This window comes from Pinus tabuliformis, chromosome 9, assembly GCF_031772625.1.
Source record: "Pinus tabuliformis cultivar Carrire ecotype Pingquan chromosome 9, CPIR1, whole genome shotgun sequence".
Classification (NCBI taxonomy): domain Eukaryota; kingdom Viridiplantae; phylum Streptophyta; class Pinopsida; order Pinales; family Pinaceae; genus Pinus; species Pinus tabuliformis.
In genome coordinates, this window is record NC_142307.1 from 1,002,740,510 (window position 1) to 1,002,754,319 (window position 13,810).

The window sequence follows — 13,810 nt, forward strand, 5'->3', positions numbered from 1 at the left end:
AAAATACCATCAAATCATAAAGATATATAACCATAAACAATGTAGAATCAAATGTACATTAACCATACAAATGCATACACAAATACAAGATTCAGAAATATACAAGTATATGGAGGAAAACTCAAATAGCTTTATTAATGGAAGTAGTAGAAGAGAGGATTAAAGCCTAGCTTTCTGATCCAGCACCATCCTCGCAGCATGAAATCCCTCTTGACCTCATGAAAAGCTAGATCACCCAACAATACAATGCTTCACAGAGAAACCAACAACACTTCCTTACAAAATACAAAATTCCAGCCTCTGGATCCCTAGGATGAGGGATCCATATATAGATATTTGCAGGGGGATGAGTCAGCTTCTGGGATTTTGATTATTTTCATTTCACTAATAGTTCTTGGTTCCACTTGGAGATTTCACGATCTCTTACTCATCCCTGGGTGAGTTCAGAGAGGCAAGTGTCATATGAGTAGTTTCTAGAAGATTCTCTGAGTTTCCACCTAGAAAATTGCCTCTGCCATTTTTCTGCTCTCTCTCATCGCACCCTACAGAAGGGATTTTCAGTATGCATTGCACCCTTTGTGTGTAACAGGTGAGATGCATCGCACCCTCATCATGGAGCAGTCTGTATGGTCCAGTTTTGACCAATTCTGAGCAATTTTTCAGGGAGAACTTCTGGGAAATGATGTAATCAGTTGACCTTGATCCTTTAGGGTATGAAACAACACTTTTATGGGTTTAGAAGCCCTTTGTTTATGGACATATGTGATTGGGGTTGCAGTGCCCAAATATGTCTATAACAAGTGTGCTTATGGATACATTAAGGATTGAACATGTGTAAGAAAGTGGTTTCGACACAACCAGTCGTGAAGTGACTAAGAATAATTGAATTGAAAATTTTTGAGATCATAAGTAGGCTCCAAAATTCTAGTGGGAAAAATTTTATACATTGTTTGTCGTAGCGACAACACTTAGGAAAAAACACATAATAATATGTTGTCTTATTGAGCTAAAATACAACTTAGGAAAAGTAAATTGTTTACTTTAGTTGATAAGTGTTAATCTTAGCCATTGATCTCAAGTGAGGCGAGATCTAATCTCATCCATCAATCACTTTGAGAATAGGGTTAGGGTTAGGATTAGGGTTTTGGCCACTAAAACCAAAAGTTTAACACGTAATGAGACCTGGGGCATGGGCGGTGATCTAAAGAATAGTTGTCATTGAGGAATGACCAACATCTAGTGGGGAGCCTAAGACATAGTGTCCATGGTGAATATAATGTGTTATCTATCCACTGCATTGGTCGCAAGGGATTTAGTGCAAAGTGTAGGGTAAAGGTAGGGCCACAATTGTAGGCCAACAATCAACCTTAAAGATTTCAACACCAACCAGTGAAGAGGGGGCTCGAGTGCAAGGCATAGGGGCTCATGTGAGGGTTGAGGTAGTAGCAAGCACCTGTTGTAGTCCAAGTCACAATAGGGAAATGCCCCACATATTAACTAAACCTAACGTAGGCTTCCTAGATGCAGCTAAAATTAAGGGACAAGGACTCGATCTTAGATTCCATGAGGTGAAGCAATAAGTAAGTGCTTCAAGTGTGGAAGTGAATATGAACAAAGATAGATTGGTGGGCATTAGAAAAAACCAATTCCACCACCCTAATTTCCACCAGTGATTGATGGATATGGTAGGCACAGGGTTAGCAAAAGAATCAAGTCATCATAGGCAGCTACCAAGAAAGGTCAACAAAATAAGAAGTGTCATAGGTCAAGTTGTAGAGGGTCAACTAGCCACACAAGCTTTTGAAGGATCGTGATAGTGTTGTAGGAGGGTAGAAAGAATAGGAGGGTGTAGGAGGGTGAGGAGTACAACCACCAAAAAAAGAAAGCCTAAACCAACCAACAATTTCGATATCTGACATATAGCTGACCAATAACACAACGAAAAAGGAAAATATTTATGGGAAACATCCTCAACACTAATCGATAAGCACAACAAGAAAACCAACACAACACATTCAACCACTAGTCAGAGCGAACATGCCCAACACATAAGGCTCGAGAGATAAAGGTGATCATAGTTGAGCTTCTAAAGCTAATCATCATCATGAGCTACACTTGGTCAGTTGAACACCTTCAAGGAAAAGGTCGAGCGGGTGACAAGCCACTACTACAAGAATAAGTTTGATACATAATAATATTGGGGGCATGGGTAGTAATATAAAGCATAGTCATCATTGAAGAATAGCCAACATCTAGTAGGGAGCCTGGGCTATAGCGTCAACAGTGAGTAGAATGTGTTATGAGGCCACTAAATTGGCTATAATGGATTTAGTGCAAAGTGCAAGGTTGAGGTAGGGCCACAGTCATAAGCTAATGGTGAGTCGTAAATATTTCACCACCAAGTAGTGAAAATGAAACTCGAGTGCGAGGCATAGGGACTCGTGCAAGGGTTGAGGCAGTAGAAAGCATATACCAGTAGTCTGGAAGCAACAGCTTGATGCCCCACAACTTGACTAAGCCTAACACATGCTTCCTAGATGTGGGTAACATTCAGGGAAAATGTCTCGATCTCATATTATACGAGGTGAAGCAACTAGGTAGTGCTTCGAGTGTGGAAGCAAATATCGACAACGATAGATCAGTGGGAATTGGAAAAAAACCAAGTCCACTACCCCGATTTCCACTAGTGATTGATGTATATGATAGGTACATGGTCAACACAGGAATTAAGTCATCACATGTAGCCACCAAGAAAGTTCAGTGAAATAGGAAGTGTCACAAGTCAACTTGTGGAGGGCCATAATGGGTAAAGAGTGTGTCTTAATGCCTCAAACGTAATCAGAGTATGAACGAGCCATTCCTAGGAGTGATGGGGTCTAGTGAAGATAGTGGAGCATCTAGTCACATAATGAGTATGAGGTCAATGTTCCATAGTATTTCAGAGACATGCTCATATTTATCTTTGAGTTGTGGAGCTAGCACCATGCATGCATCAAAGGGGGTTGACAGGGATGTTATTTGTTCCAATGTTTATGGTATACTTGCTCTCAATATTAGCCTTTGAGGACAACAAATATAGAGTTTTTTTTCAGGATACACGGGTGCTTATATATTCAGAGGGAGTGACCTTGGATGCAAAATTAATTCTTGGCATTAGACAAGCGTAGTTATATAGTTTGTTGGGATTATATTTTGGTGTATCTGAGGGGATCTTAGATACATGATCAATCTTAGAGAGGGCATAGGTGACTAGGAAGAGTGATTCTTTAGGTATTGTCGAGAGACTTAGTTTGTATGATATGAAATTGATAAATGCTCAAGAGTGTGATAAGACTCCTCAAATCATGGTTGGTTGTGATAGGTTCCCAGCTCAACTTTCAATTTAGGTAGTAGGGCAAGCTTCAAGGTAAGAGGGAGAAACTATATATACTGAGATGGGCTTGGAGGCAAATCTAGGTGGAGAAGGTTCTTCTAAAAGTTTCCAAAATTACATCCCTCATTAAGAGGGAGTGTTGAATTTTGTATCTCAGGAAGGAACTTTTGCACAAGCCTTATGTCTAGGTACTATAAAGAAGTCGACACATATCACCTTAGAAACTTTCTCTAGTTTGAGAAAGTTGTTGATGTAACTTAACCTAAGTTTAACTTAGGAAAAAAAAATATTAATATTTTTTCCTATTGAGCTAAAATAAAACTTAGAAAAAGTAAATTATTTACTTTAGTGAATAAGTTTTAATCATATATATTGATCTCAAGTGAGGTGAGATCTAATCTCGGTCATCAATCACTTTGAGATTAGTGTTAGGTTTAGGATTAGGGATTTGGATCAATGCTTAAAGCAAGGATAAGGTGAGGAGAAGATACACAATAGTGGCACTAGCCTTAGGAGGAGGACAAGTGTGATACTCTAGTATGTCAAGTCGCAAGAATGTGCAAGGAGAAACGAGGGACATGGATCTAGATTAGCCTAAAAGATCGAAGGATAGATCTAGGGCTTGATCAACTTGATGAGCCCAAGTACGCTTTGAGTAATTTTAATGAATAATTAATTTGTTGAGAAGAAATCTATGTGTCTCATTATGCTTTTGATCATGACATTTTTCTTCCACTTGATGTTCTTGTTAGGAACTTAGTTGTGTATTTTTTCAATAATTAATTGCTTGGAATTGAATATTGGGTGTTGGGTTTGGGTAAATTCTAACACGAGTAAGATAAATATGAGCTATAGGCGGTGAAAAGGAATGAGAGATTTTATATTTAGAATGGTAGTTTGGGTGAAATGCCTTGTTGACTTGAAAATTTGAGTAACCATTGCCTACAAGGGCCTTAGTTAGGTGACATTTTTCTTTCTCAAAGAAATGAGGAACATATATTAAAATGGTTCAACCAATAATAATTTTAAGAATAATCAATTTTTGGGTAAGGTGATGGTGGGAATGAGCATAAATTTATTGGTTAGTGCAAGCGTTTTTCCCATAAACTTAGTGGCTGAGGGTGTCATTCAGAAGACAGGTAATGAGAAAATCCAAAAAGAGGAGTGTGCCTTCATTTTGGACTTATATAGTTAATTGGATATAGGAAAAAATATTGTTAAGATCGTAGAAGAAAGAGGTCAAAGAGGGATCGCCATGAGTCCCAACAACAAGGTATTATTAACAAATAGGAATCAACATTTGGCCTTAAGACGAAAGCTATTAAAGGCTGTATCTTTGAAATGTTCCATAGAAATATTAGCAGGCATAAGGAACACCACATGTTTGTACCTTCTATTTGTTCATAGCATATCCCTTTAAAGGTGAAGAAACTCAAGATGATGCAAATTTTGATTAAGATAAGGGTTTCAAGTTCCAAGTTTGGCAATAAGATCAAGATCTTTTGGAACTAATTTTTTAGTAAATAAAGACATAACATCAAAAATAACCATGATATTTTGTTCATTAAGGTGAAAATGTTTACTTCTTTAACAAAATCAAAGGAATCTTTTATAAAAGGAGTTTTTGTTATAAAAGATTTCAGTTTATTAAATATTTCTCTAAGTTTTATTAAAAAAGATTTGCATCTTTAACTTGATGAACAAAGCATCATAATTAGTGTTGACGTTGTGTCTTTGTTTACCAAATTATGGTTCGAAATCCCCTTATCTTATCTTCACACTCATTATGAGAAATTTGATGTCTAAAGTGTACCTACTAAGAAACATAATAAAACAATAGTTAAAATAATACAATAAGAGTTATTAATTTTTAAAAGAAAAGAAGAAAGTTACATTTTTATTGTAATTTTTGCTCAATCCATATAGATTTGCTCAAATGTCAAGTGTAGGCACCCATTGGATGCAGAATTAAAATAATTCTACTTCCTATAAGTACCCAATTTGCATACTTTGTGTAGACCCAGACCGATTATTTTTTTTAAAATACATGAAAAATTGTGTTTATTCAATGAGTACCCACTCTACATACTTTTGAGTATACCCAAACCGAAAAAATTTAAAATATATGAAAAAAAATGTTTATTTCACACTGAAAAATTTGAAAAAACATGTTTCTTGAAAAAAGTGTGGTTTTTTCATGTCTTTTCATTTTTTTCAATTTGGGTCTACTCAAAAATATGCAAAGTGCGTACTTGTTCGATGCGGATATATTTCAATTCTAGATCCAACGGGTACCTACACTTGACATTTGAGTGGACATATAAGCAGATAGCAAAAAATACAATGAAAAAATAGTTTTCTTCTTTTCTTTTAAAAAATAATAACTCTTGTTTTATTATTTTAACATATATCAAATATTTTAGCCTCCCCTTGAGGGCATCTCAATTGGCGATGATCTTGAAGATAAATGATTGTGTTCCAAGAGGTTCCAAGTTCAAATCCCTTGAATTTACTTGTGGACCATGTGTTGGGGGAGGTGTGGTTATTGTGTTCCAAGAGGTTCGAGGTTCAAATCCCTTGAATTTACTTGTGGGCCATGTGTTGGGGGTGGCGTGGTTGTTGTGTTCCAAGAGGTTCCAGGTTCAAATCCCTTGAATTTACTTGTGGGCCATGTGTTGGGGGTGGTATGGTTATTGTGTTCCAAGAGGTTCCAGGTTCAAATCCCTTGAATTTACTTGTGGGCCATGTGTTGGGGGTGACGTGATTCACCTAGAAATTATAGTGATAGTGGTTGGAACTGACATCATGTCACGTGAATACGAGTTCACCTAGAAATTATAGTGATAGTCGTTGGAATTGACCTCATGTCACGTGAATACGAGACCAATCCAGTTACCAATTCCTCTAAAAAAAAAAAAAAAAAAAAAAAAACAAAAAACAAAAAACAAAAAAAAAACATATATCATATATTTTATTCTATGTTGTCGAGATATAATTTTTCCTTCCTAATTCTCTTTTACATAACAATGTATAACATTTTTATTTTACAATACGAACATTATTATTACATTTAATTATTTTATTTTTTAAATATAGAAAATTATGAATAAAATATCTAAATATTTAATAATATCATTTTATTTAAAAAAAAAATATATTATATATATATATATATATATATATATAATTTCCATTTTTTGTAAATGAGTAGTCTTGATTTTGATAAAATATCTCTCACACATATTTCCCAAAAAGGCAATCATTTAATAATGTCATAAACTTAATATTATTTTAATAAAATTTATATTTTTAAGTTTATATCATATATTATACTTAAATTGTGGTGTCGTGAAATGAGAAATACAAATTTAATTCAATATCCTTATAATTTATTATAATAACAAAATTATTATTTATAATCTCTTATTTTATTTTAGAACCTTTTTAATGTGGCCAATGGGTGGGTGTGGGGCCTTAAAGCAGCTGTAAGCACATTATTCCACTCTTCACAAAAGGTGACCCATTGACTCATATACGTACAAACATACCATACCAAGGTCATATAAAACCCTCATTTGTAAAGCGACAAGGTCCCATCCTATTAGCTTTTCTCTACAATGTATCAGGACACGGACACTGTGTTCCCTATCAATTAGCGCTTCATAAGACACTCTAATCCCTAGGTACCCTAGTTATTACAACTCCTGGCCTGACTACAGTTATTACACTTTTCAAAATACACACCATTCTTGTTCTCGCAGGAGGGGCAAATCCAACTCAAACTATCTGAATAATCCTTGTAGGGTAACCCAAAATCAGCTGGAATATTGCCATCCAAGAACGGTACAAGCAGCTCTGTCACATAAATGTAGATATAGCCTGCCACAAATCCACAGAGAAGACCCACAATAATTGCTCTGTCAGGGAAAAGAAAGGGCACCACAAAGCCCTCAATCCAGCACACAGCATTCAGGCCTCCATGGGGTTCATCATCCAGCTCGTTCACAAGGACCTTCAGGGAGAAAATCACTGCAGAAAATCCAACATGGGCATTCCCAGCAGGATATATGTACTCTGATATCGAAGCTAACATGGCGATGAGAGTCTGGGATAAAAATGCAAGGGCAAGAGTGGTGAATCCAAACATGGCACTGCCCATCTGCTGCTCAAGCCACATTCCTTTGCAAATTAAAGACACTGTATTGTAAGTGAAATGGAGGCGATTCATGTGATAGAATGCTGTCTGGACCAACTTCATGGAACCCATCTCCTGATTCATAAATCAAACACACAAAAATTATATCAATGTCATTGAAGGATTCAGTATGATTGATGTTTGTTTGAATGTAGATTTTGATAGCTGTTTATATTAATTAATGTAGATAGACTTCTGGAGCTGAACTGAACTGGGTAAGGAGGATGAAACGTCAGAGGTCTCAGGTAGACACTTTACACATCCTCTAACAAAATGAATTTTTTTGATAGCTGGCCATGAGCAGAGTGTACCTAAATCTTTCTATGGCGATTGCTGAACGGACATAGGCCCAGTCAAAAAATTGATATTGTGACAGCTTATGGCCATTGTGGATTCCCCAAATATTTGGATGGACATAGGACCAGTCAAAATTTGATAATGTGACGGACATAGGGCCAGTCAAAAATTTGACCGCATCCATATCCTTCTTATTGCCTAATATTCAGGGAATAGGCCATTGAAATAAAGATGCCCCTAAACTTAAGACGTGTCAATTCACTTACACAGTGCACTTCCAGAAATCTATCTGCAAAATGATTGATCTTTATAAGAAAAACAAGTAATTTACCTTTAGGGCAAAATGAGGGATCTGCGTATTATCATAGTAGATCATCACCAGACAATTAACCAACACTAGTGCAGCCGTTGCCTTGAATTTCAGTAGTGATTCCATCTCTTCTTCCCCTGCGTTTCTCAGCGTGAGAAAGTTTCCCTTCAGACCTGAGTGGAGTAGAAGAACCCGCGTTGGTGTTCATTGTATCAGCGTTGGCAGTATAAATCAAAAGTTTGGACGCGTTCTGAACACGGCTCTCCCGCGATCGGGTCAGTTTACTTGGGGTGGACTTGTCTCGACTGTGCTGCAGAATCATTTATGAAGAATATCGTGGTCGGTGAGAGGTGTGAATCAAGAATGTATTGGTCCAACGCATACAGAGTCTTCAATTTAAAACTCCCGCGACAAGTTAGCTGTTTTGTTTTTTTGTTTTGTTTTAACAGTGAAAATTTATCATTTCTTTTTTTCCCTTGTCAAATTTGTCAAATCAGTAGTGGGAATAATTACAATTGGTTATAATTACAATTGGTTTGTTATATGTGAATATATATTTATTTAATAATATTATTTAAAAAAAGTTTGTCATTTGGAATGATTAATTAGTGATTGGTAAGGAGTAAGTTTTCACATCACTTTAGATATATTTTTGAATTTTGGGCTATTAAATTGTTTACTTATATTTTTGGATTTTGGACTATTAATTTATTTGGTTACATTCATTAGAAATAGAAATTTTTGAGTTTTAGATTATTAATAAAAATTTTATCATCACTGACTTATTAAATGTTGAGAAGGATCAAATCTTTAGATGTGCAAATCTCTTTCATGAATCAAAAACTTGAAGAAGGATTTGCACCCTGAGACATTTGATCCCTCTCAACACTTTCTAGATCTGAAGTTAGGATGGATTTTCATAAATCTCGCTATATCCATTTTCACTTTGGATCTATCAAGGACATAGAGGAATCAAATCTCTAGAGGTGCAAAGTGCCTTTTTGGGTGCAAAACTTGAGGAAAAGTTTGCACCTCAAGATATTTGATTCCTTTAGACACCTGATAGATACAAAATTAAGATGAGTCTAAGCTCGTTTATAGTATATATATATATATTGACTTTTATATATTATTATTATATTTTTATTTATCTCTTATGATTATAAAATGAAAGAAAAAGTCATCAATCAATTTATCATTTTTTTAATTATAAATTACAATATATGAATATTACATATGTGCATATTTCATTCTTATTCACATATTTATTTTAATAAAATATATTATAAATTTATATAATATTTATTTTTTTATAAATTAATATATCAAAATTTGTAAAATTAATATAATAATGTAATAAAAATAAAATAATGTGGTAAAGAGTTTATATTTTAAATCTTAATGACTTTGTCCATGGGTTTTGGATAGACGGTGATGAGATGCGTTGTTAAGGCACTCCTAGATGTTAAGTCACTGGTTCAATTCCCTCCCCTATTTAGGTGTTATTCTTGGACATGACCACGATGTAGCCTCACCAATGCCAAACTTACCACAAAAAAGATCTTAATGGATTTATCCCCCGATGGGAGTGAATGAACAATGTGAGGAGGGCCCAAGGGAGGGCATTGGACACCTCACTGATGCCCTAGAAATTTAAGGTGGGGTGGAGTGACACACCTATGCCATGCAATTAAACATGTAGCATTTATACTTAACCTTTGGTGATGATACAAATGAACGGCAAGTTGATGGAGTTTCTTGAGGGGTGTGAGGGTTTGAGCATTACATGGTGGCAGGGTCCTTGGCTCTACACACATGCAACTGTGATAGTTTGGAGGCTTTCTTATTCCTATCTAGTTTTAGAAGACTGGAGGGTGGTGTTGGGAGATAAGGGTAATTGGTTTGGTTGGGTGGTATTTTCTTGATATCAAGCTTCATCCTATTGCGGAAATGAGGGCAAGATCAATCTTTATTTGGGTTCATTTTGATGGGATCTTGGTATTAGGGCCTCCCCAGGCTCATGTTTACATGCAGGAGAAGGCAGTCCCGAGTTCATGGCCTTTCAATATTTTACCCTTAGTCATCTTAATTCCTCTTTAGTCTTTAAATTTGTAAACATGTATTATTGAAGCCACCTTTCAGTCAGATTTACTCAATTGGTGTTATCTTTGTTAAGTTTGGCATTCAAGCTTTTTGGATTGCACTTATAAAATATATATGTATGGTAGTCTTGAGTCCTGAGTGGGCATTCAGGGTTTGTTTATTTTGGTATTGGATGTTTGCGCTGACAGAGCATAACCAACCCTCTCGCTCTCAAATCTTCACCTGTAAACCTGAGGTTTATTGTATTGTTGCTACCTATTTGGACTTGGGTAAAATCAACCACATTCAACTCAATTTGGGAGTTGGCCCCTTTACTGGCATTTTTGGGGACTTTTCTATTGTTGGTTTGAGGGTGGTTGAGGGTATAATACAGTGAAATTCATGGCCTTGGATTGTTGTCTTGTGCAAGAGGTAGCTACCTAGCTGGTCAGTGGGTTGTCTTCAACCTCAGGGCTTTCATCAGGGGGACTACATAGTGCACCTCTGGTGCTTCGAGTGTAACCCTTTTCTAAGTCATTATTGGGACATGGATGGTGTGAGCTCATTGCACTGTAGGTGGGGCCCTGTGCATTGTTCAGATGGAAAAGTTCAGTGTCGAGAAGTTGATCCCTAGGTTTGCTTCTCCTTGGAGCTACCCACTATGCTACATCAACATGGAAGAGTTAGGTAGGGGGTTGGAGAAAGAGGACAATCCATTGATCCATAATGGTCTTAAGCTGTATTTTGATTCTACAAGACTTTTGGTTGTATGTTCATTTATGTTTATGATTAGTCATATTTTTACGACAATTTTATTTTTTGGAAATTAGCTACTGGCCAACAAATTCAGTAAGAGTGAGGCCAGTAGGCTTCTAGAAAGCAACAAACAACAATGTAAAACTTTGACATAAATGAAAAACATAGATTCGCCAAAAAATAAAATTTAAAGGATTTATTAATATCTATAAAACTCTTTGAAAATATTAATAACATAAACAAAATAATATTATAAAATCTTATTTACATTAATAATTTAAAAAATAATTTTATCACTCTTAAATTTTATATTTATATTTATAATTTTTTTGCAAGTTACAGTGCAGCCAACATAACTGAGTCAATTATAAAAGAATATTAAAATATAAAAATGTTAGACCTTAAATTTTCTTCACGTATTGGTAACATTCTTCATATATCATACTCTGAATGGAAACATAGTAACCATTGATTCAATACCTAATTATGAGTCTAGATGTGTGGTTCAAAAAAAAAAAAACTATTGCTTATGATGGCATTGATGAAGTCAGTCTATTTTATTTTTGGGTAAAGTGAAGCAACACACAAAAACTAAGCCCAAAAAAGCATTCCACAAATATGCCTAAATTTAACCCTAAATTCTATTCCAAATATGCCTAAAGATCTTGGAGAAGTGTAAAAGGAGAATAAAAACATGGTGAAATGTAAAATAGCGTGGTAAAGTGCTTGTATTTTAAATTTTAATGGCTCTATGACTATCTATAAAATTCTTTGAAAATATTAATAACCTAAACAAAACAATATTATAAAACCTTATTTAATTAATAATTAAAAAAACTAATTTTCTTGCTCTTGAATTTTATATTTAAAATTATAAATTTTATATTTATAATTTTTTTGCAGGTTACAGTGCAACCAATAGAACTAATTCAATTAAAAAAGTATATAAAAATATGAAAGTGTTTAACCTTAAATTTCTACATCTCTATATATCTAAAAAAAAATATCACTTTGTCGTGATGATGAACCACGTTAGTTGGTTCTAAATGTTGACAAGAAGAAATCCTAATGTTATGTTCGATCTGGAAGAAGATCTCTAAACAACTATCCTCACAAAAACCTTAGTTCATAAAAGTTTCTCACTCTTGAATTTTGTATTTAAATTTATAAAATTGTTATTTACAAATTTTTTGCAAGCTACATTATTGCCAATAAAATTGAGTTAGTTATAAAAGCATATAAAAATATAAAAATGATTAACCTTAAATTTTCTTCACATATTGCTAACATTCTTTATATTGTCGGTAACATTACAAAATTGATCATTATCACTTTGAATGCAAATAGTGTAATCAATGATTCAAAACCCAATTATGAGCCTCGATGCATGGTCCAAAACAATTAAATAGCCATGAGTTATGATGCATTATTGAAGTCGATCTATTTTATTTTCTAGTAAAATGAAACAATATACACAAACTAAACCAAAAAAACCATGCCACAAATATGCTGAAAACTAAACTCTAGATCTCATTTGAAATATTCCCAAAGATATGGGAGAAGAAGTTTAAAACGAGAGTAAAGACTTGGTGAATTAGAAAAGTGGTTGATTTCTATTGAAAATTTTTCTACACAATCATTTCCTCTCGATGACCTACAAACTTTGTACTAAACTTTTGTTTACGCAATCATTTCCTCGCGACGACTTACAAACTCTGTACATTATCTGTATAATTTTGAGCTTGATTGCATCTATTGCTTTTGCCACTGACCCGCATTGAAGCTTTAAATCTAATTTATATTGCTTTAACCCTCATTTATAGGTATAAATTATATATTATAATACAAGTTTTATATATTAAATGAGATTAACCATAAGATAGTTGTAAATTATTAAATATTATATTAAAAAATAGATTATTCAGTCTCTAGTGCTTTAAACCTAATTTATGGTGCTATAACCCTAACCAATAGACATAAATCATATTAAAAAATGTTATGTGTATTAGAATATTTTAAGTGAAGGTATAAACTATAAAACAATATATTAAGAAATATATTATTATCCTTGCACAGGTGGTTAAAACCAAACTTACAGTGCTTTAACTGTAACCAGTGGTTCTAAATTATATATTATAATAAGTGTTATATATGTTAAATTAGATCAAGAATATTATAATTAAATTATAAAAATTTTAAATAAAATTGTGTTTAATTATGTTTTTTTCGTTGTCTATATATTTTGTATGTGTATTTATGCCATATGTAATGTGTAATAGACCCAACATTTAAAAATGTGTACATACTTACATTAATATCATCTAATGCCTACATATCTTCCCTATATTGGGCTATAGAGTGTCTCTCGGCACAATAAAGTGTAAAGTTGAAATGATATAATTTTCATATTTAAATATATGATATGGAAAATTTATTATAGTAATTTTAAAAAGATTACCCACCAAAACACAAAAACACAGTTACAAATTTTTATATTTCACCCAATGACACCAAAGGACGCATTTATCGAGAGTCTTCCCCCCTTTAAATAGGCTATATTCCACATGAATACCATGAGTCAACACCATGGATTCTTATAAACTTGGAGTTAAAAAACCGTTAGAAATTTGACACCCCCGCACGCCCCCTAGGAAAAAAGCGTAATTTTATTATTAAGGAGATATAAAATTACATTTTGTTGATAAGCATCTCACATGTATTTAGATATAATTCCAATAAATATGGATCTTATACATATAAGGTTGTTCCTTTGCAAAAAAAAACCTTCGAAAACCTA

The 13,810-nt window shown here is 34.0% G+C and overlaps 1 protein-coding gene across 1 annotated transcript; it reads right to left on the bottom strand.

Moving 5' to 3' along the window:
- Positions 1-6,878: 6,878 nt before the first annotated feature.
- Positions 6,879-8,452, bottom strand: LOC149152110 (rhomboid-like protein 14, mitochondrial). The gene is made up of 2 exons (XM_089440714.1): positions 8,197-8,452; positions 6,879-7,643 (listed from the first exon to the last, which is right to left on the bottom strand). The coding sequence occupies exons 1-2, from the start codon at positions 8,299-8,301 to the stop codon at positions 7,062-7,064; spliced, it is 687 nt and encodes a 228-aa protein (XP_089296840.1). The 5' UTR covers positions 8,302-8,452; the 3' UTR covers positions 6,879-7,061.
- Between the last annotated feature and the right edge of the window lie 5,358 nt (positions 8,453-13,810).

Coding starts and splice junctions, on each gene's coding strand:
- LOC149152110 (XM_089440714.1), bottom strand. CDS start 8,301: ATGGAATCACTACTGAAATTCAAGGCAACGGCTGCACTAGTGTTGGTT. Junction 7,644..8,196: donor TCCCTCATTTTGCCCTAAAG/GTAAATTACTTG, acceptor TTTATGAATCAG/GAGATGGGTTCCATGAAGTT.